The sequence below is a fragment of the Myxine glutinosa genome, chromosome 14 (assembly GCF_964187855.1).
Source record: "Myxine glutinosa chromosome 14, kmMyxGlut1.1, whole genome shotgun sequence".
In the NCBI taxonomy this organism is placed as follows: Eukaryota; Metazoa; Chordata; class Myxini; order Myxiniformes; family Myxinidae; genus Myxine; species Myxine glutinosa.
The window spans coordinates 79028190-79053486 of record NC_136274.1 but is presented as its reverse complement, the minus strand read 5'-3'; the positions used below and the strand labels follow the sequence as shown (position 1 = coordinate 79053486).

General features: G+C 44.3%; 1 protein-coding gene across 6 annotated transcripts in view; it reads left to right on the top strand.

Moving 5' to 3' along the window:
* The window catches only part of LOC137439947 (CLUH binding protein of NUMT mRNA), an 88589-nt gene that overhangs the window by 53675 nt on the left and 9617 nt on the right, over positions 1 to 25297 (top strand). For all 6 annotated transcript variants that reach the window (XM_068136226.2, XM_068136227.2, XM_068136229.2 and 3 more), the window contains 10 exons: positions 3048 to 3226; positions 3763 to 3867; positions 4054 to 4154; positions 13432 to 13584; positions 14531 to 14602; positions 14710 to 14954; positions 15051 to 15135; positions 18547 to 18700; positions 19314 to 19453; positions 19670 to 19750. In XM_068136226.2, coding sequence (XP_067992327.2) covers positions 3048 to 3226; positions 3763 to 3867; positions 4054 to 4154; positions 13432 to 13584; positions 14531 to 14602; positions 14710 to 14954; positions 15051 to 15135; positions 18547 to 18700; positions 19314 to 19453; positions 19670 to 19750 — 1315 coding nt within the window. The remainder of the gene's footprint in view (positions 1 to 3047; positions 3227 to 3762; positions 3868 to 4053; positions 4155 to 13431; positions 13585 to 14530; positions 14603 to 14709; positions 14955 to 15050; positions 15136 to 18546; positions 18701 to 19313; positions 19454 to 19669; positions 19751 to 25297) is intronic.

The window sequence follows — 25297 nt, the reverse complement described above, 5'->3', positions numbered from 1 at the left end:
AAAAAGTCATTGAGGGGTAAAGAAGGCTGCTTTCTCCAGAGACTGTTGGTGTTCTTATCTGCCAGAATCTTGACCCTAAGTCAGTGATGGAAAAGTAGTTTTACTTCCCTTGCTGATCCATTAAGTCTTCCATGTGGGGAAGAAGGAACGTGTCAGCTTTTATTGCTGCATTAAAGGCTCGGCAATCGACACAAGCGATGAGAGCCTTCCTTTTTCCTAACGTTGATAACTCGACTTGCCCAAGGCGACTTTGCAGGCTGTATGACTCCATGTCTTTGCATCTCTTCCAGGTGTCTCGCCTCAGAGATATAATCATTCTCCTGGGTAGTTGCCTTCAAGCAGAAATGTCCCCCGTATTCAACTCCATCCTAACCATATTCAACTCCCCGTGTTCTCCTGGATCAAGGGCAAAAGCCTCATGATTATGGGCGAGAAAGTTATGGAGCCTTTTTGTTTGCTCTACGTTCAGTATATCTGGTCTTCCCACCAACTCCAGTAATCTCTGTTGGTGAGTATCTTAGTCAGGATCTGTATTTATTTCAGGACATCAAAATGTACCTGTAATGTTAATTCTGCAAGATAATTGTCAACGGCTGCTCTCGGGATTGTCAACGTCAATGATACTTGTCAATGGCTCATCGTCAAGTAGAATACTTCAACGAGTTTAACACCATCACTTCTGTCCAGCTGTACATCATTGGCATTAGCCCATTTGGAGCTCACACGCTGATCCCGTACTCGATCTTTTGGTCTTGTTCCAGCAGTAGTACCTTCCTAGTATGCTGTCAATCCACCTGCACCTTGATCGTTGCGCTCTTCCCTGGTGGAAGACACAATGACTGAACAAGTTTTATTGAAATCTTTGGGACAGTTGCATGCTGCATCTTCATTTGGGACATCTTCATTTATTGCTCCCTCTACCTCACCAGATGGCTCCGTTGCAGATTTTGGTTGCTCGTGCCCTCCCTTCCATAACTCTACAGAATAGTAATAGGAAATAATCCATCCACAGTTGTTGACACACACCTTCAGACAAAATAGTAGCTGCTCATATGAGTCAGTCCTAATGTACATTGGGGTGTACATCATTTCGCTACCAAAGGTGATGTCGAGGTCCATATGTCCGTCCAATGTAAAAGGACGCTTATTGTAGTCTGGAGGTATTTTACCTGTCTTTTTCAAAGCTCCTTTCTTGAGTCTCGCCACTGAGGTTATCTTGCAGAAGATGGTACCATCTATAATGGTTATATCTGCAGAACTATCAACAATGCCACAGACGGGGCCTCCTTGAATCTCTACCCTCGCACAATTGGGTTGACCTCCTTGAGAGTTGACATGGACCAGGTTTACCCCTGCACCTTTCTCGTCATCAGAGGAGGAGTACAGGATATCAAACAGACCTTGTTTGTCAGGCTTTCTTGGCAAGATGTGCCATGAGTCACTAGTCACTGGCTTGGTGCCCTCTTGCCCTGCCTTAGGTTTGAAGTTTATACTTGCAATCTCAATCTGCTTGGAACTGCAGTCAGGAGCCAGACGACCAGGCCCATTTGTTACACAGCATCTCCTTGAGTCAGAAGTTCATCCTTCATTGTTAGAGGATTGTAATTGGTTGCTATAGAAACATACTGTTGGTTACTGTCATTCGGTTTCTTCATGCGTATAGAGGTGGAGTTTGATTTTGAATATTTCTGGCTTTTGTGCAACTTCGCTCGGCAACTTCTCCTCATTACGCACAGCTAGATATAACTCCACATATGTCTGCACCCCCAAAATTGCCGTTACTGTCATGGTCTCTTGTCTCAACCCGTCTTGAAGTTGGCCATGCAGGAGAGTAGCCCATGTTTCGCTTGACATTCCAACTCTGCCATATGCAACATTGAGCGTTCGCTCCAGTCGTCTTACAAGATCTGCTACACGCTCGTCTTCCCTTTAAGAGGTATCCTTTAAATCTTGTGCAGCCAAACTCTTTCTGCCTGAATCAAGTCTTGTGCGGAGGGCTGCTACAGAAAGAGTATTTTTTTTTTTTTTGCTCTCCAAATCAATCAGACTCCTTTCTTGGAGAGCCTGCCTTCTCATGTGGCCTGTATGTTGCAAGCGAAGCTCCTCTCCAGTCCACTTGTTCCATGTAGCGGCTCTTTCCAGGAAGGGAAGCAAGTCATCCAAACAAATTTCTGGGTTCACTCCTGTAAATGGGTCTACAGGCTGGGCCTTCCCATGCCCGGCTTGCTGCTCCGTTGGCTGTCTGGCGATCCCATGATGCATAGGAACCGTGTGATGCTCTTAAGTGTCATTTGGATTTGGAGAGCCGAGGGGTGTGGCTGTGTTGAACTGTCGCCCAAGTTCTTCTATCTCTGCATCCCTTTCCGCCATTCTGCTATCGTACACAAGCAGTCATTCAGTTATTGCACCACTTATCCCTGAAATGGCCTTTTTAATCCATTAGCTTTTGCTTCAATAGCCCCACCTCTACTGATTGTCTCGTTTCCTTTAATAGGCTCCTCCAAGGCTGCCCGCAGGATCTCAATCCCTGTCCCTTGGTCTCCCACTCAGTAGGTGACTAACTATGCGCCTCGCTAGGCCGCCTCTCCTCAGCGGGGTCAAGAAGAAATTCACCCTCATCAGCCTCCAGTGCAAACGTTATTCCGGGACTCATATCGTCCGCGATAACTTTCACATTTTCAGGACACCCTTGCCTCTTACTGTCAGCTTACCGTTTATCATCTGACAGATTTCACTGTTGGATACAGTCGTGGATAACTTGAGATTCCTTGCTAATCACTCCAACTGCCCTCTCCCCAGTCGTTTAGAGCAGTTAACATAGCTCGATCGACATGCTGTTGCTTTCATCCATTGTTTTGTAATAGTTTTACTTCTTAACTACTCTTTCTTCATTTTCCTGGCACAGCAACAGTTAACTGTCACTTGTTCACAACCGACCATGCTGATCCCTTGTGCATTTATTGAGGTGTTCTTGGTGGTCATTGAAAGGTTATTTTATTTTATTTTTACATTTTTGTTTATGTCTCCGGAAAATGTTCTCGGTGCAGGTATTTACGGTTCATGGAGCACGCAGCCCTGCAGCTTGTAGAGCGTGAAGCATATGCTCTCGAGCAGGGTGGTTCCTCTGTAGAAACGCAGAGACTTTTGGTGGAGGCCGGTGCGCACGAGCTTCAGCCAGACGTTGGCCTAAGTGGTCAACTTTTGGCTGCGGTGGCTGAAGCACAGGGTGAGCCTTTGGTGGAAGTCCTCACCTACCCCTCATTCCTCCGCACACCCATTGTTTTGTCCAGGCTTCACACCTAGCTGTTAGTGCTCCTCACCCCCTCTCTATTCAAAAAATGGCACCTGGCATAACCAATAAAGGATGCTGTTTAAAATAATAGGAAATATAAAAATCTCAGTGTGATACTTTTCTCCACCAAATGTTGAGAGAGGTATGCGAACTGTTGTGGAAAAGGTGAAGCAACATTCCAGGAAATGCCTCTCGTTTGCTTGGAACAATGGCCCACAACCAAAATATTCCCTCACTTTCTTTCCCCCGGTGGTTAGCATACCTTTCTCAACATTTGTTGGAGAAAATCCAGTCCTTATTTTTTCCATGGATGCATTCTGACTCCAGCGTTTATAAAGGCTAGTTTTCCATTGATAGGTAAATGATGAAGGTTATAGGAAGGAAGATTTGGATGTGTGGAGATGTGAGAGGGATGGTGACGTGCAAAGTTGAAAGTACTTTTTTTTGGCTTTGATTCCTGCACCATTCAGGGGATGAGAAGAGCAAGGATGTGATAAGGAAAGCATGCAGCGCGATCGGCTCTGTCAGCGAGAGCTCTTTCGACATCCGTTTCAACCTCGATGTATTCTCCCCAGGTGAGACCAACGAGCGTCAGTTGCTAGTTGAGGTTTTTTTCTTTTTTTCTTTGTGTTTATTTTATTTCTTTGTACAGACGCCAACATTTGCCAGTGAACACAATGCATGCTTGCATACATTCGTGAGACTTCAACTTTGGTGAAATAAAAAATGATTTTCCCATACCCCTTGTGGGATAACCGCAGGAGTTCGTTTCCCAGAAGAATCGGAACCTGAGGTGCAGACGCAACGTCAGCTGATCCATGACGTGGCTTCTTTTCTGCTGTCGAGGCAGATTCCTGGATTGGTGAGGGATGAAATGCATCATTTGGAAATTGATTACATCAATTTATAGAGCGTAATTTTGATGAAATTTTTTAAATTTTATCCAAACACGACTGCACAAAAGGCCTGATTAAATATGACTAAAATTGTGTGCATGCGTGTGAACGTGCACATCCAAAATGGCGCCCCCTGATACCTCCGGCACCCTGAACAATTTACGACTTGTATCCCACTGACCCGAACCAAAATCTAACTGGCTTGTTTCTGTCACCTACCCAACTCATCCACCAAGTTTTATTGTAACCCCGCAACGTTTTGAAATATCTTGTGATACTGTATATCATTTTGACTCTGTCTCTCAATTGTGAAGAATCACTTTGATAAAATTAAAAACTTCTCACATCCGGATTTCACCAAAATCTAATTAATTGGGCCTTATCACACACCCAACCTGTCCACCAGTTTTTATCTGAATCCGTCAATAACTTTTTGAGATATGCTCACAGTCAGACATGGGTGAAACATAACCTCCATCCACCTTAGGTAACTTTGGTAAAGATATACAGGATGTGCACACAAAATAATTTAATTTGAAACTAATTAAACAATGCAACTATCGCAGAACATGGTTATTTAAGCTATTTGATAGAAGAGTACAAACGTGTACCATCGTTTGTACCGTCCACCAAACAGTGATGACTCTATTTCCATCTCGCTGTCTGTCAACATGGACCAACTTCTATCTAATCATCCCAACTCTCTCTTCCTCTTATGTGGCGACTTCAATTGTCGTCATGCCAGCTGGCTGGGTGTGGGTACCTCTCTCACCAGCCATGGCACCTCAGCAAAGGACTTCTGTGACTCATTGGGACTGACACAATGTCAATTTACCGACCCGGATCTCAGTCGACGGTACATCATCTCTTCTAGACTTGGTTATGACTAACTTCCCTGAAAATGTCTGCTGCTCTTCTTCTGCTCCAATCGGCTCATCTGATCTTGTGCTTGTTAAAGTGGACATCTCTCTGGCCATTCTCAGAGAGCCTCCTCAGTGTCGACGAGTGTGGCATTTCACTCAGGCCGACTGGCATGGTCTTCAAGCAGCCATCAATCATCTGGACTGGTCTCCCATCTCTACTGCCTCTGACATCAACTCTTCCTAAGAATTCTTCCAAAGCGAACTGCTCTCTCTCATGCACAGATTTATACCATCTTGTCTTCAGTTGCCTTACCCTTCCTCCCATCCATGGTACACTGAATCTTGTGGTGAGACAGTTGCCCTGAAGCAACTTGACTTTGCCTTCAGTTGGATTTGCCTTCCAAGAAGCAATCTCATTTCCTTTCACAAAGCCCGGAACAAGTGTGTGTCTACCCTCAGGAGAAGCAGGAAGCACTATCTCTCTACTCTCTAACTTGTCTCCCTCTCCCGACAAGGTGGAGAAGTTTCTGTCAAACCTCAACTCTCCTTCTGCAACAGAACCAGAATTCATCAGCCCACCAAAGCCAATCACTGATTGGGCATCCTCCGTCATGCGAAGTCCTTCCTTGGCACACCTGAACTCCTCACCACATACAAAGCTTTCATCCGCAGCTTGATGGAATACTGCTCTCCCCTCTGGGCAGGTGCACCTGCCTCACACCGAGCTCGGCTTCACAAACCAAGGCTTTTAGAATCGTTGGAATGTCCTGCGATGAAGCCGAATCTGAGGGCCTTTCACTCTCTCACCGCAGGCAGGTTGGTGGTCTTTGTCTTCTACCGACTCCTAACCGGCCTTGCTCCCCCAGCTCTGTCTGTGCTCTGTCCCCAAAATATTCCTGCAGGACGCACAAGATCTGCCAGCAACCCTCTTCTGGTGAAACTGCCAAAATCAAGACTCTTTATTCACCTTCACTTTCTTGATCTTTCTTGGGAAAACCACATTTCCAAGCTGGCCTCCAAAGCCAGTCGCCGACTGGGCATCCTCCGTCGTGCAAAGTCCTTCCTTGGCACACCTGAGCTCCTCACCACATACAAGGCTTTCATCCGCAGCTCAATGCAATACTGTTCCCCCCTCTGGGCCGGTGCTCCTGCCTCACACCCAGCTCGGCTTCACGCTGTTGAAACCAAGGCTTTTAGAATCGTTGGAATGTCCTGCGATGAAGCCGAATCTGAGGGCCTTTCACTCTCTCACCGCAGGCAGGTTGGTGGTCTTTGTCTTCTACCGACTCCTAACCGGCCTTGCTCCCCCAGCTCTGTCTGTGCTCTGTCCCCAAAATATTCCTGCAGGACGCACAAGATCTGCCAGCAACCCTCTTCTGGTGAAACTGCCAAAATCAAGACTCTTTATTCACCTTCACTTTCTTGATCTTTCTTGGGAAAACCACATTTCCAAGCTGGCCTCCAAAGCCAGTCGCCGACTGGGCATCCTCCGTCGTGCAAAGTCCTTCCTTGGCACACCTGAGCTCCTCACCACATACAAGGCTTTCATCCGCAGCTCAATGCAATACTGTTCCCCCCTCTGGGCCGGTGCTCCTGCCTCACACCCAGCTCGGCTTCACGCTGTTGAAACCAAGGCTTTTAGAATCGTTGGAATGTCCTGCGATGAAGCCGAATCTGAGGGCCTTTCACTCTCTCACCGCAGGCAGGTTGGTGGTCTTTCTGTCTTCTACCGACTCCTCTCCGGCCTTGCTCCCCCATCTTTCTCTGGGCTCTGTCCCCCCGAATATTCCTTCAGGTCGCACAAGGTCTGCCTGCAACCCTCTTATGGTTAAACTGCCAAAATCTAGGCTCTCTGCTCACCTTCACTCTTTCATTCCCCTTTTCTCCCGCCTCTGGAACAAACTCCCCCACTCCCTTCAATCGCACTCCTCCCTCCAGGTCTTTGAAACAGCTGTTCACCACCATCTCTTATCTTCCCCCATATAAAACCTTGATCTTTTCTACCCCCACTAATTCACCCCAGATACACTTTTTTTGAAATTCCAACTTCTTTCCTGGAAGTCCTTGCAGTGTCCACGTGTTTTATACTTCTCCCACCTCCACCCAAGCCCTCCCCCTCCCACATTTCTCCCGATGTCCCTGCTCTCAAATGTTGTGTTTGTGTCCTTCCCCCTCTCCCCATCTTGTCTACCGCTCCCCTTGTTTTTGTGTTTTATGTGTCTGTTTGACTTTTTGTGTGATTAATGTTAGCTCTTTCACGAGCCTCGATCTTATATACAAAAAAAAATTAAACAAATTCCTCTTTTTCCCCGCCTCTGGAACAAACTCCCACTCTCTTCAATCCCTCTTCTCCCTCCAGGTCTTTAAAACAGCTGTTCACCACTTTAAAACAGCTGTATCTTTCCCCATCCAAAACCTTGATCTTTTCTACCCCATTAATCCACACCAAATCCCCTTTTTCAAATTCCGGTTCTTTCCTGAAAGTCCTTGTGGTGTCCATCTTGTTTATGCCGTGTACCCACCCCTCCACTCTCCCTTCCACAGATCTCCCGATGTCCCTGTTCTCCACTGTTGTGCTTCCCTCTCTCTCCCCCTCTTATCTCCCGCTCTCTTTATTATATGTTCTATGTGTTAGCTCTTACACGAGCCTCGACTTTGTATACAAAAACAACTGAGCAGAGAAGATTGTCGACAGGCCCCTCCTGCTGGTGTCAACAATGAGTACAACCAAGCAACATGAGAAAGGAAGAAACCAGCTGCACTGGGGATTTTATAATCCAGGAATACTCCGCATTCATTTGGTCATTTTGGTTCTTTGTCATGTTAGTAGGATTACTTGTGTCTTAAAAAGGATTGAGGCGATTTCTAAATGTTAAAAGTGATCTGTTAAAGGCAATTGGAGCCTATAATCCAAACTTTCATGTTGCCAACACTGGGATAAGTGTTGCCAATGTTTATTAAATCAGTAAAATTAGTTTCATAAATTTAATTTGTAACATGGGTGAAGTGGCCGGCCGTTCAGATCAATTTTTTTAGAATGACTGCCGGACACATGTATGTGGCATTTTATGGCATGATCTCGTTGTCAGGCGACGTGATCGTTTCAATTGGAACACTTTGTACATGAGAAAGCAGCAGGATTGTTGGGCTGGTCGGCTTTAACTGATTGTGATACCACAGGGAAATTTGCTGGACGAGGAAAGAGAACATGGTGACATTTTTCGGGTATTACACTCCGCGGATGATTGAATACTGAAGACATTGTTCAGGGGTTTCAATAATTTGGGCGCAAACAGCTGTCATACATGGCAGTGCAAGTCCTTTCAAAATGTATGGCTTCAAGCTATGCTGAAGGTGTTTATACACACTTTATACAAGATTGCTGAAGGGGAGAAACCTCTGCCGACACCAAACGCCTTCCGGCAGCAACTGCTGAGAGCCTCGGTGCAGACCTACGCATGGCGACATGCTCACGGCGACATGCTCACCTTGTGCACGTGCCACTACTCGATGTGAAGAGTGGACGGTTCAGTTGGAAATGGGAGCACAATCACTGGTGGCATTCAATAGCAACCGTCCAAGGACATGTGACACCAGGTCATGTTCTTGCTACAAAAGGGAATCTTCCCTGTACAGGCCTGTCGGGCATCGGGGGATAGTTGCTGTGAAAATATTGATCCAGAATGCATTCAAGGTGTCAAATCTGACGAAGACCTTGAAGAATATCCCTAAAGAACATTGTGCTAACGCTTTATTAGTCCCCTACCGGTGTACACCGGAGGGGACTATAGGTTTGCACGCCGTCCGTCAGTCCGTCACGCAAAGAACAGTTTTCCGGACTTTTTCTCTAAACGCTTAATGCTAATGATTTCAAACTTGGTACATGGTTTCCTCATGATAAGTTACAGGTCAAGTTCGAACTTCACGACGTTTCGATCATTTTTGACAGTTATGGCACTTTGAACTTTGGGAATTCTGATAATTCTGATGATCCTTAACTCGGGGCCATTTTAAGTTTTAATTTCCTTTAAAAAAGATTTTCTCTGCAATAATTGGACCGATTGAGATCAAATTTTCACCATATGAGGGACTCGGTCTTTAGAATGTTTTAATGGTAATTATGACGTCACAGGTCACGTGGTTCGGCCGCCATATTGTTTTTCGTGAAAAAACGAAAACCCCTTTTTCTCTGCAACGGCTGAACAGATCGAGGCCAAACTTTGCAGCCACACTCGCATACCCATGACGAACAAAAAAAGTCAGCGAGCATGACGTCATGCGTCCCATTGTTTCAGAGTTATGACGTTTTTAAGCATGAACCTTTAAAACCGAGCTGCTCCCTCATTTTTGATCCAATCGAGGGGAAACTTCACAGATCTGTTCAGCATGTCAATCTACTAAAATGTCCTTTTGGAATTTGCGATAGGGCGCGTGGTTTGGCAGATATCGTTAATTAAACGAAAATATGTTTTTAAAATGGACATCTCTTGTTTATTCTAGAGTTCTCCTCAAGCCGCACCGCGCGCCCTCAGCCTCGTCTCACGAACGTCAAAAGCGCGACACAGCGCGTGCTTTCGTGAGTGGCGGAGCCAAGCTGAGCAACATATATATACACATCGATCATGAACTGGAAAATATAATAAATTACTGATATTTAGCGACTCGAAAGGTTCTTTATCAACAACTTATTTTCTCGTGCTTCTGCTGACTTGTCTGCAAGGTGTATAAATCGAAGTCCCGAGTGCGAATCACAGGTGAGCCCGTCCTGAGGTAATTAGCGATTGGGAACGATTCAGAACCTGTGGGTAAATAACCCTTGGTAATTTCCCCAACAGTTTTCCGGACGACAGACTGCCGGTAGTGGACATGTATTGCAGCGCAATACTGAGAATGCTTGTTCCCCATGGAGAGTTTTTTTATAATGAGCCATGTCTCAATTTTTTCCTATACAGCGCTTTTGCAGATTATAGGGGTGCAACGTTTTTCGGTTTTTCCAAGATGGTGCCCGTACCATGTGACCGATAACATCATAATTATCATTAAAAATTCTACAGGAGGAGGTGCACCTTTGGTGAAAACTTCCTGTCAATTGGACCAACGGTTGCAGAGAAAATCATATTTATTCTGTGCGGGCAATCGAGGTGCACCTATGGTGAAAACTTCCTGTCAATTGGACCAACGGTTGCAGAGAAAATCATATTTATTCTGTGCGGACAATCAAATAAACAGACAAACAGACAGATGAAAAATCACTCGTAGAGCGACACTTGGCAAAAGAGAACAAAGCAGAATGGCACTCAGTAGAGCATCCTTTTGACCTCTTATAAAATTGGTGGTTGAATTCAGTTAGCTGACATGAAAATCCTATTCAAATTTAAATTCAATCGGATGAAAATTGAGGCTTTTAGAAATTTGAAAAAAGTGGTTGACCTCTGGCCTATTTTGACCTTTTGGCCTATGCTCAGCTCAAAAATAGTTGGTGGTTGAATTCAGTTAACTGATATGTAAATCACATTCAAATTTCAAGTCAATCGGATGAAAATTGAGGATTTTAGAAATTCCAAAAAGGTGGTTGACCTTTGGCTTATGTTGACCTTTTGGCCGAATCTCATCTCAAAAATTGTTGGTGGTTGAATTCAGTTAGCCGATATGTAAATCCTATTCAAATTTCAAGTCAATCGGATGAAAATTGAGGATTTTAGAAATTCGAAAAAAGTGGTTGACCTTTGGCCTCGCCGATGTTGACCTTTTGGCCAAAGCTGATCTCAAAAATAGTTGGTGGTTGAATTCAGTTAGCCGATATGTATATCCTATACAAATTTCAAGTCAATTGGATGAAAATTGAGGATTTTAGGAATTTGAAAAAAGTGGTTGTCCTTTGGCCTATGTTGACCTTTTGACCCCAAAATATATAGGATTTTGTCGGACCACGAACTCTACCATTTGGTAAAGTTTCGTGACGATCGGTTTAAAATTGTGACCTGTAGTCAAGTATAAGTGAGCGGACAGACAAACACACAAACCGGAGTGAGCAACATACTTGCAAAAAAAAATTTTTTTTTTTGCCAAGTAACAGACAAACAAAGAGGCAGACAAACAGAGGCAGACAGACAAACAAAGAGGCAGACAGACAAACAAAGAGGCAGACAGACAAACAAAGAGGCAGACAGACAAACAAAGAGGCAGACAGACAAACAAAGAGGCAGACAGACAAACAAAGAGGCAGACAGACAAACAAAGAGGCAGACAGACAAACAAAGAGGCAGACAGACAAACAAAGAGGCAGACAGACAAACAAAGAGGCAGACAGACAAACAAAGAGGCAGACAGACAAACAAAGAGGCAGACAGACAAACAAAGAGGCAGACAGACAAACAAAGAGGCAGACAGACAAACAAAGAGGCAGACAGACAAACAAAGAGGCAGACAGACAAACAAAGAGGCAGACAGACAAACAAAGAGGCAGACAGACAAACAAAGGCAGACAGACAGAAACAGAGATAGACAGACAGAAACAGAGAGAGATAGACAGAGAGACAGAGAAACAGAAAGAGACAGACAGAAACAGAGACAGAAACAGAGACAGACACACAGAAACAGAGACAGACACACAGAAACAGAGACAGACAGACAGAAACAGAGACAGACAGACAGAAACAGACAGACAGAAACAGAGAGACAGACAGACAGACAGAAACAAACAGAGACAGACAGACGGACTAACTCAAATGCAATACCTTCTCCTCTGGCGAGGGTAACAATCTCTCCATTCATAGAATATCCGGCCCATTAAGTCGATTAATGCAATTTTTTGGGGGCACCTCATCAGTATATTTTAAAAGCGTCCCTAAAATGATTGAAACAAGTACACATACATTCAAAGTACACCGCCCCATTGCCAAATAATTAAATATCCTACAGCACGGCATTGCCGGGGCGCCTCCGGCGCCCGGCAATACCGCAGTGCAGCTCATTGAGGCTGCATTGGGAGGGAGAGGTGTACACTAATTGATTGATTAATTGTATAATTAAAATCAATAAAAGATTATCACAAAATATTTTCATAACCAATTGGCTAATCGCATAACTAAACCACTAGTGCTTCATCCGAAGATGTATCTTTTAGAAATTTAATTAAATAAGTCATTTATAAAAAATTAAATAATTAATTAATTACTCAATAAATAATTAATCGATTAATCAATAAATAATTAATAGATGAAATGATTAATCAATAAATCAAAAATATCCTTGATAGCCACATCACTTGGTCACTCATGTCCAAATATTAGCTTCCGAGCTCAAAAGGTGCCTGATATTGGCCAAATGAGAAAGAAAATAAATAAATGATTAATGATGAAAATAAATAAATAATAATCATTAAAAAATTAAATTATTAATCAATTTGGTCAGAGAACACATAAACTACCACTATTTCATCAGAATCTGTAACTTAAAAAAAAAAAATTTTTTTGTCATTAATCGAATAATTAAATAATTAATCGATTAATTGATTAATTAATAAATCAAAAATATCCTTTGCAGCCAAATCACCTGGTCATTGGCATGTCCAAATATCAGCTTCCTAACTCAAAAGGTGCCTGAGTTAATGGTCAGAAGAGAAAGGAAATTTGGTTAATTAAATAAGTACTTAATTAATCGCTAATAATTAAATAACTCCTCAATTTATTGATTAATCAAAAAATATATATACAGTTTTTGACAAAGGACTTGCTCACTATTGTGCCGAAATTTCAGCTTCCTAGCTCAAAGGATGGCTGAGATATCGTCCGGACAAACAAACAAACAAACAAACAAGAAAGCAAGAAAACAAACAACGAGAGTGAAAACTGAGTACTCTCAGCGTGCGTCACTGCCGAGCCCCCTTCGGTGCCCAGCAATGACGATTTGCAATGCCTGGAGATGGCACAGGAAAGGTGCGGTGTACAATTATTTGTTAGATGTTTACACATTTATTTCAAGGTCGGTCGGTGATAATGAAATTTTAAAGATTTGATGCCCATTCAGAGAATTGGCACCAGAAGCACATTTGCGGTATTTATTTAACAGATTGTCATTGACACATCCTCACCAATATTGAGCTACTTTGAATGGACCTTTTTACAATTTGCGGCCTCTCAAATGGACATTTTATGGATGGTAGCCATGCATTTAAAATGGGCACCTAATCCAAGATTCCCGAGAAATTCAAAAGTGGCACCTTGTAGATTCGGATTCTATGCATCAAGACAAATCTAGAGCTGTTCTCAGATCACTTTTAACATTTACAAATCGACTAACTACATAAGGGCTCTACGATGTTGTTGCTCTACCTACTCGCTTTTCCATTGTTATCCTCTTGGTTTTCTTTTACCTAAAGGTGCACGACTGCTTGGAGCACTCGTCGTTACCCATGGATGGCGCAACCCTTACCGAGGCACTGCACCAGCGTGGGATCAATCTGCGCTACCTCGGCATCTTGGCTCGTCTGCTAGAACGCCCACACTTTGTGTCCCGTGTGCAACAAGGCCATGTACGAGCTCCTCACATTTCATCAAATTGTTTGTTCTTTAAGCTCTTTGCTTCTTGCTAAGGTTTGGTCCTTACAGTTATTATACAGTACTAGCAATACCTGCTCCCACCGAAGCGAAATTTGGTGTCGATGCCCCCTCCCTTTCTCGAGGTCCCGCTTCATCGTGTGATGGACAGACAGACAGACAGACAGACAGACTTGTCTCATTTTAGGAATCGCAACACCTGTTCATGAGTGAAAAAAGGTGTCAATACCCGCTCCCTCCAGCAGGTGTCAGTAATTGAATGGGTTGTGGTGTGGTATGGTTGTGTCGGGTCGGGTTGTGGTGGGGGTGTGTTGTGGTTGATTGGGTTTTTAGGTTGTGCGTGGGTTGGTTTGTGGTTGTGATAGGTTGGGTTGGATTTTGGTGGGTAGGTTGTGGTGGTTTGGTTTTGGTTGGGGTGGATGGTGTTTGGGTTGGGGTGGATTGGGTTGTGGTTGTTGGGTGGTGGGCTGGGTTGTGATTGGTTGGGTTGGTGGTACGTTGTGTTCGGTTTGGCTGTTTTACGAAATGGGCAAACATCAGTTCTGGTTTTAAAAAGACCTCCTCCATGAATATTATATCGTATTATAATATTAAAGCCTCTTTGATGCCGGTCTTCCTCGAGCGGCTTGGGGTTTGATTACGAAGCAGTTGCCTTCTGTGATTTGATGCCCATTCAGAACATGTGCCTCATGTCACCACCGGCTGCGATGTTTGTTCATTTACATTCCTTGCTTTACCCATGTCTTTTGCATTGCTCCTTATTATCTAACTTCACCTGAAAAACAGCTTGAGATGTGGAAGTCGTAATTTTATTCTCTGTGAAATTGCATTTTTGCCCCCCCCCCCCCCCTCCCCCTCTCCCCTTCACTTCCCCAACCCCTCCCAAAAAACCGGCACAATCATTTCCTTTTTTCATCCCAGTTCCTGCCAAGGATGGTCGTGAGCGAGATCATCCTTCGATCAGCAAAGCACATTTTCAAGGCTTACCTGCAGGTATGTTTGGCAAAATTGCTGTTGAAATGATAATATTCAGCAACGTGGTGGAATTTTGTTTTGCAGGAGTGATTCTTTGCTGGTTTTTTTTTTCCCCTGTTCTAAAGGGTGTGGAGATGTCCGGCCTTTCCGTGGCCGTAAGCCACTACCTCAATTGCCTGTTCAGTTCTTTCCCCAATCCTGTTGCCCACCTCCCCGTTGACGAGCTCACTGCACGGCGCCGGCGCAATCGCCGCCGCAATCGAAACCTTGCAAGCAATGACAACACTGTTTGGGCCAGTCTCACACCCAGTGACCTCTGGAAGCAGATTTGTTCGGAGAGCCTGGAGTATTTTGGTTACACCTTGCACTGGTGAGCAAACATTCCATTTGTGGACTATTTTTGATATCTTTTTCACTTGAATTTTCAAAAAAATTTTTTACTTTGTGTCCTTTTTAACTCCATTAGTGATGGTGTCGAACAAGCAGTGGAGAAACATGGTCTGCAAAAAGTATCTCTACTCAGGGAATTCTGCCTCAAGTCTGGTGTCCAGGTATGTGTATTTTTTCTGTATGGGAAGTCGAGGCTCATGGAAGAGTGAGAACACAGAATGGATCAGAACACAACAGAACAAAAGGAACATCAGAAAGAGAGGGGGAAATGCCAACAGCAGGACCGAGGAAAAATATAGATGGAGACAGGCAAACGATTGATGCAGGTAAGAGTGAAGGGTTGGGGAGGATGGACAAGATGGACATGGAAGCAAAATCTCAGGAAGAAAAAACTGGAAATTTGGAAGGAGGTGGGCTAGAGGGGCAGTGAGTTAACAGAGGAAGAAACGATCATGGTTTTGGATGGGGGATGATCTGAAATGGTGGTGAACAACTGTCTTGAAGCCCTGTAGGGAAGAAGGACATTGAAGAGAACGTGGAACTTGATTCCATAGGCAGAAAAAAAAGAGGAACAAATGAGTGGAGGTGAGCATTGATTATATATTTTTGAGGTTTCAGCAGGATGGGGTTGATGGAGGATCGCATGTACCCTGCAGAAACCTGGGGAGGGGTGAAGTGGGGACAAAGCATGGAAAAAGCGCAAAGGTTTCAAGACCTGCAAGGAGACTGACGAAGACCGACAGACTACCAACCACTCTTTGATGAGGAAGTGATAGGCCCATCGACTCTGCTTTATCACGGGAGATTACAATGATGTTGAAGGTGATGGTTTCCATGGCGTTGAGCTGGGCAAGTTGTGAGGCGGGGGTGCCCAGAGGGGAGAGCAATACTCCATCAAGCTGCAGATGAGACATCGTACGTTGATGAGAGTTTAGGTGTGCCAACGAAGGACTTTGCAAGATGGAGGATGCTGAGTTTGCCAATCAGTTCTTATACTAGTGGGGCCATTGGTCCATTGTACCAAATTTCCATTGGTATTCACCGCCTTCGAGCATACCTGCCTGCCATAGCATACCAAGATCGAGGCTCGTGTAAGAGCCAACATTAATCACAAAAAACATAAACGGACATATCAAACATATTACAAAGGTAGCTGGAGACAAGATGGGGGAGAGAGGGAAGCACAACAACGGTAGAGAACAGGGACATTGGGAGATCTGTGGGAGGAGGGGGGGCTTGGGGGGAGGAAGCATGGTAGCGGGGTGGGGGGGGGGGGGAGGTATAAAACAAATGGACTCTGCTAGGACTTCCAGGAAAGAAGTCGGTATTTCAAAAATACATCTCAACATCTGGGTGAATTAGCGGGTGTAGGAAAGATCAAGGTTTTGGATGGAGGAAGACAAGAGATGGTGGTGAACAGCTGTGTTAAAGACCTAGAGGGAGGAGTGGGGTTGAAGAGAGTGAGGGAGTTTGTTCCAGAGGCGGGAGAAAAGAGGAATGAAAGAGTGAAGGTGAGCAGAGAGTCTTGATTTTGGCAGTTTCACCAGAAGAGGGTTGCTGGCAGATCTTGTGCGACCTGAAGGAATATTTGGGGGACACAGCATAGACAGAGCTGGGTGAGCAAGGCTGGAGAGGAGTCGGTAGAAGACAGAAAGACCACCAACCTGCCTGCGGTGGGTGAGTGAAAGGCCCTCGGAGTTAGCTTCATCGCGGGAGATTCCAATGATTCTGAAAGCTTTGGATTCAACCGCGTGAAGCCGAGCTAGGTGAGAGGCAGGAGCACCGGCCCAGAGGGGAGAGCAGTATTCCATTGAGCTGCGGATGAAAGCCTTGTATGTGGTGAGGAGCTCAGGTGGGTCAAGGAAGGACTTCGCACGACGGAGGATGCCCAGTCGGTGACTGGCTTTGGAGGCCAGATTTGAAATGTGGTTTTCCCAGGAAAGATAATGGCAGATAGTGAGACCCAAAAGCTTGAGTGACAGTCTTTGGGTCTTTCGAGTCCACGGTGACTTTTGGGTCATCTGGGTCTTTTGGGTTTTCTCTTTCTTTTGGGTCTTTTGGGTTCTCGGGGACTTTTGTGGGTCATTTGGGTCTTAAGGATTTTGGGGGTTTTAAAGGGTCTTCAAAGGTCGAAGGGGTCTGAGCACCCTGTTGGTGTGTGTCCCACCCCCTCCCTCCCCTCTCCCCCCCCCCCCTAGCCTCCCACTCTCTCTCTCTACTGTTCCTTTTGTCCTGTTGTGTCCTGATCTGTTCAGTGTACTAATACTAGCTCTTCAACGAGCCTCGGCTATGTATACAAAAAAAAAGAGAAAAAAAAGCAGTCTCGAGGGTCAAAAGGGGCATTTCAATAGTATGTAATTAATTTATAGACGTGTGTACGCACACACACACCCACACAACTCATCCATTTACTTGTATATTATTTCTTATCTATAAATGTCTACCCAAACCACCTCAACCAAAACCAACCACAGCCCACTCAACCGAAGAATGCCTGAAAATCTGTATTACTGCAATAACATATGAACCACTCATGGGATTTCAACCATTCCTGACACTTATGGACTGTAATAAAAGACGAACCGATTCAATCTTGGATTGAGCAGGTCAAGTCATGTACGCTTTGAAAATCATTTTGCAGACCATAACTCAAATTTGAAGCATCCAATGTTCCCTCTCCTACTTATCTGGCTCTTTTATCTTTCTCTCTCCCAAGGGGCCTTTAATTTTTCATGTGACCTTTAATTGACATCAAATGTAACAGTAGGCTAACGTCCATGAGCGAGGCATATACATTGATAAATTTGCGTCAAATTCCACTTTCTACTTTTAAAATCTTGATCTTTTAAAGGAAGAAACGTTTCTTTGAATGAAGATTGTTTGGGGATATTGGAAAATAGATGGGATAGGGAATGTTGGAGTAAATGTACACCATAGATTGTGTTTTGTTTTTTGAGTGAAGAAGAGTTTTTATTTTTTGGACCGAAGATGGGAAAAGGATCAAGCTGAGGGATCAGAAATGACAATACATGGAAGAAAAGAAGCAAAACACGAAGCACGTGGGGTCAAAGCAGAGACAGAAGCAATATGGCCATGTCCATTGGACGAGTAGGCCGCACTTGAACAGCTGAACACATTCGACAATTCAACGTACCGAGGTACGGTTTGAAATGGAACATAGGAGGAAAACATGACCAGCGCACAGGAATGAAAATAAAACGGGAAAACAGACACGGCATATCTGGTCCAGGAAACTTTGCTTTGATTAAGTGAAGGAAGGAACTGCTAGGACCAGCGTCATACATGATTGAAGGGAACCGGAAGTCTGGATTTGCTTCTTTTTTTAAATAATGGTCGAGAGGTAGTTGTATCGATAGTTCTTCGCCATGCATTTTTTTCCAATTCTGACGTGCACAAATGTGAGGCCAAAAGTAGTTTTGTTTTCATCCTTTTGCGGATGGATGTGTATTTTCCACATTCATCACCTGGTTTAATAATTACCTGTTTTTGTTTTTTTTATTAATTTTTTTTTAAATAATTACCTCCTTTACTCCTTTCTGTGTTCTTCTCAGCTTCTCCTGCGCGAGTTCAACATGGACAGCCGTCAACGTCCTGCGTTCATCGAGGAGGATATCCTCAATATCTTTCCCATAGTAAAGCACGTGCACCCAAAAGCTACAGACGCCTTCCACTTCTTCCAAAGTGGGCAGGTGAAGGTCAAACAAGGTGTGCGCACACTCTCATCTTCTTTTCTTTATTTTTTGTAAACACGATCTAAGGCTCGTAGTGGAGCTGACACACGCACACGCACGGACATACAGACGAACATATGTGACGCAATACAAGATTTTTTAGATGGGACAAACAGCCACTGAGCTTGGGGGAAGTGCCGTCACTTCCCAGGGTGCTCTGGGAACCAGCGACGCCACAACAAGGGCACCGCTTTTTTCAACGCATTCATTGGAGCATTTCCTCCTCCCCATGGATACTAACCTACCTATGCGGATTGTCCGTGATCTTATCCGTTTAAATGCTGAAAGTGAAGCAAGGAAGCAGCACGTATCATTTTGAGTCATTGATTGGTCTGACTCGGCCGGTGTTTGAAACAATGACCTCCCAGAGACTCGGAGCGGATGCTTTAACCATGACACCACCAAGTCTGGTCAATTACACCACTGAGTCGTTCCTTCATTTTGGCCCTCTTCTCCCCCACCTTCGTGATCTTTTGCTCCCTTGCCATCTGTGAGTTCATGTATTCCCCCAGATAATTTCATAAACTTTAATTTGCTCCATACTATGTCATCCTTTACCGCTGTTTTTTTAACGTTTCTCCGACCAGGTTTCCTCAAGGAGGGTTATGAGTTGATTAGCGAAGCTCTGAATTTGTTCAACAATGTCTATGGCGCTATGCATCCCGAGATCTGCACGTGCCTTCGTCTGCTTGCACGCCTCAACTACATCCTGGGTGATCATGTCGAGGTGTGTCAGTGTCTCTATGCGTTCCTGGTTACCGGCCTCGCTGTCTGGGCTGCACTCGGTATCCAAGTGTTGTCACGTCTAAATGAAGTTGTCGAAAGTCAATGTTAAACTTAAGCTTGTTGTACTTGTCCATCGGTTTTATGGAGGTTTCTCTATCTCGTCCCCGACACCCCCACTCCTCCCCCAACCCCCCTCTTCCCCCCCCTTACCCTTCAGGCTTTGGGAAACCAGCAGAAAGCTCTGCTGATGAGCGAGCGGGTGTTGGGATACAACCACCCAAACACTATCATGGAATACGTAAGTCTCAACGACACCAGGACAAATCCTCTTGTACTTGGGATTTCATAGTTGATGTTTAGTTCAGGATTGTCCAAATTTTGAACCAATTTTTTCATGTGTATATATATATATATATATATATGTGTCTGTTTCGGAAATGGTTCCCAAAGCCATTTTGATGCCTCAGCATACATATATAAATAGGTGGATTACTTCACTCGCTATTACATTTCCACAAGTTTCCAATCTTGTAACCAGGAATCGAGAAGAGAGCCGTTCCAAGCAAGGCTCTTTCATCTTATTTGTTTCCCTTTTAAAACGAGGAGGGTATGGATTTTAATTTCGTAATTTCATTTGTGAAATGACAAGGTATTTGAGGTTAGTATACTTGTCTTTTCGCCGTCTCATCTGGGTCCGATTCCCAACCCAACTAGAAACTATTCAGGGAATATGCTTGCATTCGCTGCGTCGACATTAAAGATCCCATAATACCATTATGTGCCATTATGATCCCATACCATTATGCACCTTTTTTTTTTTTCCTTTTTTTTATACACCATTATGCACCTTGGCCGAATTTTAAATTGCCGCTCCGATCTCTGGCAGTTAGGGAGTGGAGCAGTAAAAAAAAGGTAAAAGTAAAATGGTCTTTAAAGCGCCATCAGAAGGATGTGGTGAAGATCAGACTTTTTGTTCAATGGCGAAAGCATAACCTGCTGCTGTTAAACTTCCAGATGATATGATATGAGGGTAAACTAGTATGGCGTTAATATTGAAGCGTGGGCCATTGACTGTGTCAACAGGACTTTGTCTGGTCGGTACGAGAAGCAAATGTTTTATAGCTCTGTATTTTGTCGTTCCAAAAGGCATTTGTACTTTAGTCGTTGGTACAGTTATTAACCATGCGTATTTAGCAATTATAATTTGTGACAAACTTCCTGCTTGCGTATTTGTATTCAGGGAATTGACTTGGAGGCAGGTATTTCGTGGGGAAATGAACGAATGGTGGACGTGGTAACCCTTGCGATACCATTTTGTCTACAGCTTCAGTAATCGCCTTCCAATCAAGTTGTTTAACATCTGGCAGTTTGAAAACATGTCATTAGACCTTAACTTGAATATATATACACATATACATACATACATACATACATACATACATACATACATACACTGCTCTGTTAATATATTTTCCACAAGGTGTGCTCTCTTGATCAAACACCGTTGGAGTCACCTTACCTTTGCTTGCATACAAAGTCGATGCTTGTGGGTAGAATGGATCAGGACATAACAGAACAAAAGGAACAGTAAAAAGAGAGGTGGTAAAAGCCAAACAGTGGGGTTGAGGTGCAAAATAGAGACTTGGACAAATATTGGATGTGGGAGTCGGGAGGGACCGCACAGGGTGGATAACGTGAATAGATCAGCAATCCCTCAGGAAGGAACGACTGGAAATTTGGAAAGAGTTGGGCTTGGGGAAGGCTAATGGGGGTAGGAAAGATCGTGGTTTTGGTTGGAGGTTTACCTGAGATGGTGGTGAACAGCTGTTTTGATGACGTGGAGGGAGAATGCGATTGAAGAGAATGTGGAAATTGGTTCCACAGGCGGGGGGAAAGAGGTGAGCAGTGATTCTGGATTTTGGGAGTTTGGCCAGAAGGAGGTTGGTGGTGGACTTGGTGTGCCCTGCAGAAATGCTGTTGTGGACAAAGCATGTAAAGTGCAGTGAGTGTAAGACCAGAAAGGAGTTCATAAAAGACTGAGACCACTGTTCTGTCTGTGATGGGATAATGATAGGCCCACGGACTCGGATTCATCACAGGTGATTACAATCATCCTGAAGGCCTTTGGTTTCCACAGCATCGAGGAACATGTGAAGCAGCGGCACCAGGTCAGAGGGGAGAGCAGTGCTCCATCAAACCTCGGACAAAGGCCTTGTAGGTGGATTCTTCTTTGTTCCTATGCAGCACAAGGCTGTGGGGTAGCATCATTGGCTGAGGGCGCAGCTGTGCCACTGATGCAATGCCCTCTGCTAGTTAGGGCAGGAATTTGGAAATGCGTCATGGTACTGGCAATAGCTCGCCTACACTCCGCGAAGGACATCATGGGATCGTTAACGTACACCAACGAATGCTGGCAGACCAGGCACTGTTTTATGTCCATCCGAGGGACGGCACACACATTGATGCATCACTCTACCGATGAAACACCGGGATGACAGTTTATAGCTCCGTCGGGATTTTAACCAGAAACCTCGGGTGTGTTAGGACGCCTGTCCTCAAATTTAAGGTGGCAGCCCCACCAACCGCCTCTGCCCGCACAGTCTTAGGGAGCAAGCCAGGTAATATCTCCCTATAGAAACAGACTGAGAAAAACAGACGGATCTACCCGGATAAGTGACCTGGAATCACCCTCGACCTACAAACTCGTCAAAGGATACGCATTGTCACTTGGAACACTCGATCTATAATGCCCTCCAAAGAATTGGGAATCCTGTGATTCTCATGGCAGGACCACATCACTAATGGACCACATCACCAATGGACCACATCACCAATGGACCACATCACCAATGGACCACATCACCAATGGACCACATCACCAATGGACCACATCACCAATGGACCACATCACCAATGGACCACATCACCAATGGACCACATCACCAATGGACCACATCACCAATGGACCACATCACCAATGGACCACATCACTAATGGACCACATCACTATTGAAGAAGTCCACCTGATTGCACAGTTACCACAAATTACCACAAAGCAATAGATCATATGCATTTTGATGGTTTGGCCATCTCTGCCAGCATTGAGATAGCGATGCAGCAGTCTCCTTATTCACCGACCCTCCCAATGGCATAAACCGTCTCTGCAGACGCCCTCGCACAAGGTGGAAAGATACAGTTGCTGACCAGGTACTTGGCAAGCACACTACCTTCATTAAGCTATGCTGTATGCAGTTTGTCTACTTGGACGGCTCCATCTTTAATCCACATAACGATTTCCGGCAATGTCGAGCTCAGGCCTGGTTGGCTTCACAGCATCTGAATCCAGTGCTGAACTCCGCCGCTTGGCCTGACCAGCTCAGACGCAAGATATGTTGTGCCATCTTAGAGGCAGTACTGCTGTACAATGCGACCACCTGGACATTGGCGGAGATCGTTCAGCGGAAGATTGACGGCACACACTCGCATCTGCTCGGGGCATCCTCAAAGATACACTGGCCGATGTGCATGACCAAAGCAGAGCTCAACTAGAGTGCTAAGCTCAAACTACCAAACCAAGCATTGCAGAGACCACGACTACCTGGATATAGTAGCCGATGTGCTCAAAGTGTTGACCTGGCACCGCAAGCAGCGGTACAGCGAGGGTTACATCGTTGGCAAGGATGCACTAGGCAGAGTCTATGTCAAGGATGTCAGATCTGACGGTCTCCTGTCAGATTGTGATGCCCCAGATCAGATCTCGGCAGTACAGCACCTTGGATTACTTGACAATAACAGGGTTATCTGACGCCCCTACTATAATGTTCTGTGCATATTTACCTCTGGCAACGAAGGTGGATGGAGGTTACGTTTTCACCCCCGTTTATTACTTGCAAAATCGAAGATTTTTTCAAGTATATTGGTTGGTCTTGTGCGTTTTCTGTCTGTCTGTCTGTCTGTCTGTCTGTCTTTCTGTCAGTCGCCTACAGGTCACAATTTTCAACCGGTCTTCACAAAACTTCACCAAGTTGTAGAGTTCGTCCCAATTGAGAAGCCTATTGATTTTGTGGTCAAAGGTCATCTGAAGGTCAAATTTCTAAAATCGTCATTTTTAATCCGATTTACTTGGAAATTGAACATTTGCATAGTGCCTCACTAAATTGGGAAACCAACTATTTTTGAGGTCAAAAGGTCAAAGGTCAACTCAAGGTCAAACTTCCAAAATCAATTTTCATCTGAAAAACCTAATTCCATCCGATTGACTTGAAAATTTAACAGCATTTACATAGTGCCTCACTGAATTGGGAAACCAACTATTTTGAGGTCAAAAGGTCGAAGGTAAACTCAACTTCTAAAATCATCAATTTTCATCTAAAAATCATCACTTTTCATCCTATTGACCCGAGCTTTGATCCAGATCATCAATTTTGATCTTGATGAAATGGGCAATTTGCTGGATCAATTACAACCCTTTTTTCCGGGGGGGTGGGGGGAGGGGGTGCATTTTGCAAGTATCCTGCTCTGCATGACGTCTTCTTATTTGTTTGTTTTTTGTTTGTCTGTGAATAAGATATCTCATAAAGTTGTGGACGGATTCGGATGAAATTTGGCAGAGAGGTAGTGTATGTGACGGACAAAATGATTAGCTCTTGGTGAACATTTGGAGTCGGATCCGGCTTGTAGATTTTTTTCAAAGTGGTTCTTCACCATTCGGAAATGAGGCCAAAAATTGTATATAGCAGGATATCTCAAAAAGGTATGGGTTGATTTGGACGAAACCTGGTGGGCATGTTGGGTGTGTGACCAGGACTATTCGATTCGATTTTGGTGAAAATCTGAATCTGTATTCAGATACGAGAATTATTTAATTTTTAAGTGATTCTTCACCATTGAGAGATCGGGTGAAAAGCGATGTAGAATATGATATTTAAAAGAGTTATGGACAAGTTATGAATAAACTTGTTTGAGTTGGTCAGGTGACAAGAACAAGCCGATTAGATTTTGGTTCAGGTCCGAATCCAGATCCGGCTTATCAGTGGGATACAAAACGTAAACTGTTCAACCTGGCGGAGATATGCGCTGTTCCGAGTGCAGTGCTAGTTTGTAGTTGTACTTATGGCCTTGTACTTCACCATAACCATTGTTTGCGAGGTGGTATAATATTTATTATTATATAGCAACCTTAAAACTAAATCTTGCACAAAACAAAAGGAACAAGCGTTACGCCTAGGTCCCCCGTCGGGGAAGTGATGTGAGTTGACAAAGTGGAAGACGCAGAAAACATGCTATGATATGATATTTCGCTTACAAGGTTCAGACATACATGGAGGCGGCCATCTTGAATTTTGACGTGGCAACCCAATTTTCAATAGCGTTCTTCCTTATGCCTAGATACACCCACACACCAGATTACAAGTTGGTACTTCGCTTATTTTTCAAGATATTCCGCTCACAAGGTTAAGACTTACATGGCGGTGGCCATCTTGGAGTTTGACGTGGCGACCCAATTTTCAATAGCGTTCTTCCTTATGCGTCGATACACCCACACACCAGATTAGAAGTTAGTAGTTCGTTTATTTTTCAAGATATTTCGCTCACAAGGTTCAGACATATATATGGTGGCGGCCATCTTGGATTTTAACGTGGTGACCCAATTTTCAATAGCGTTCTTCCTTATGCCTAGATACACCCACACACCAGATTACAAGTTGGTACTTCGCTTATTTTTCAAGATATTCCGCTCACAAGGTTCAGACATACATGGCATCAGACATACATGGTGGTGGCCATCTTTGATTTTGACGTGGGTTGCACCCACACACCAAATTCGAATGCGGTCCTTCGCTTA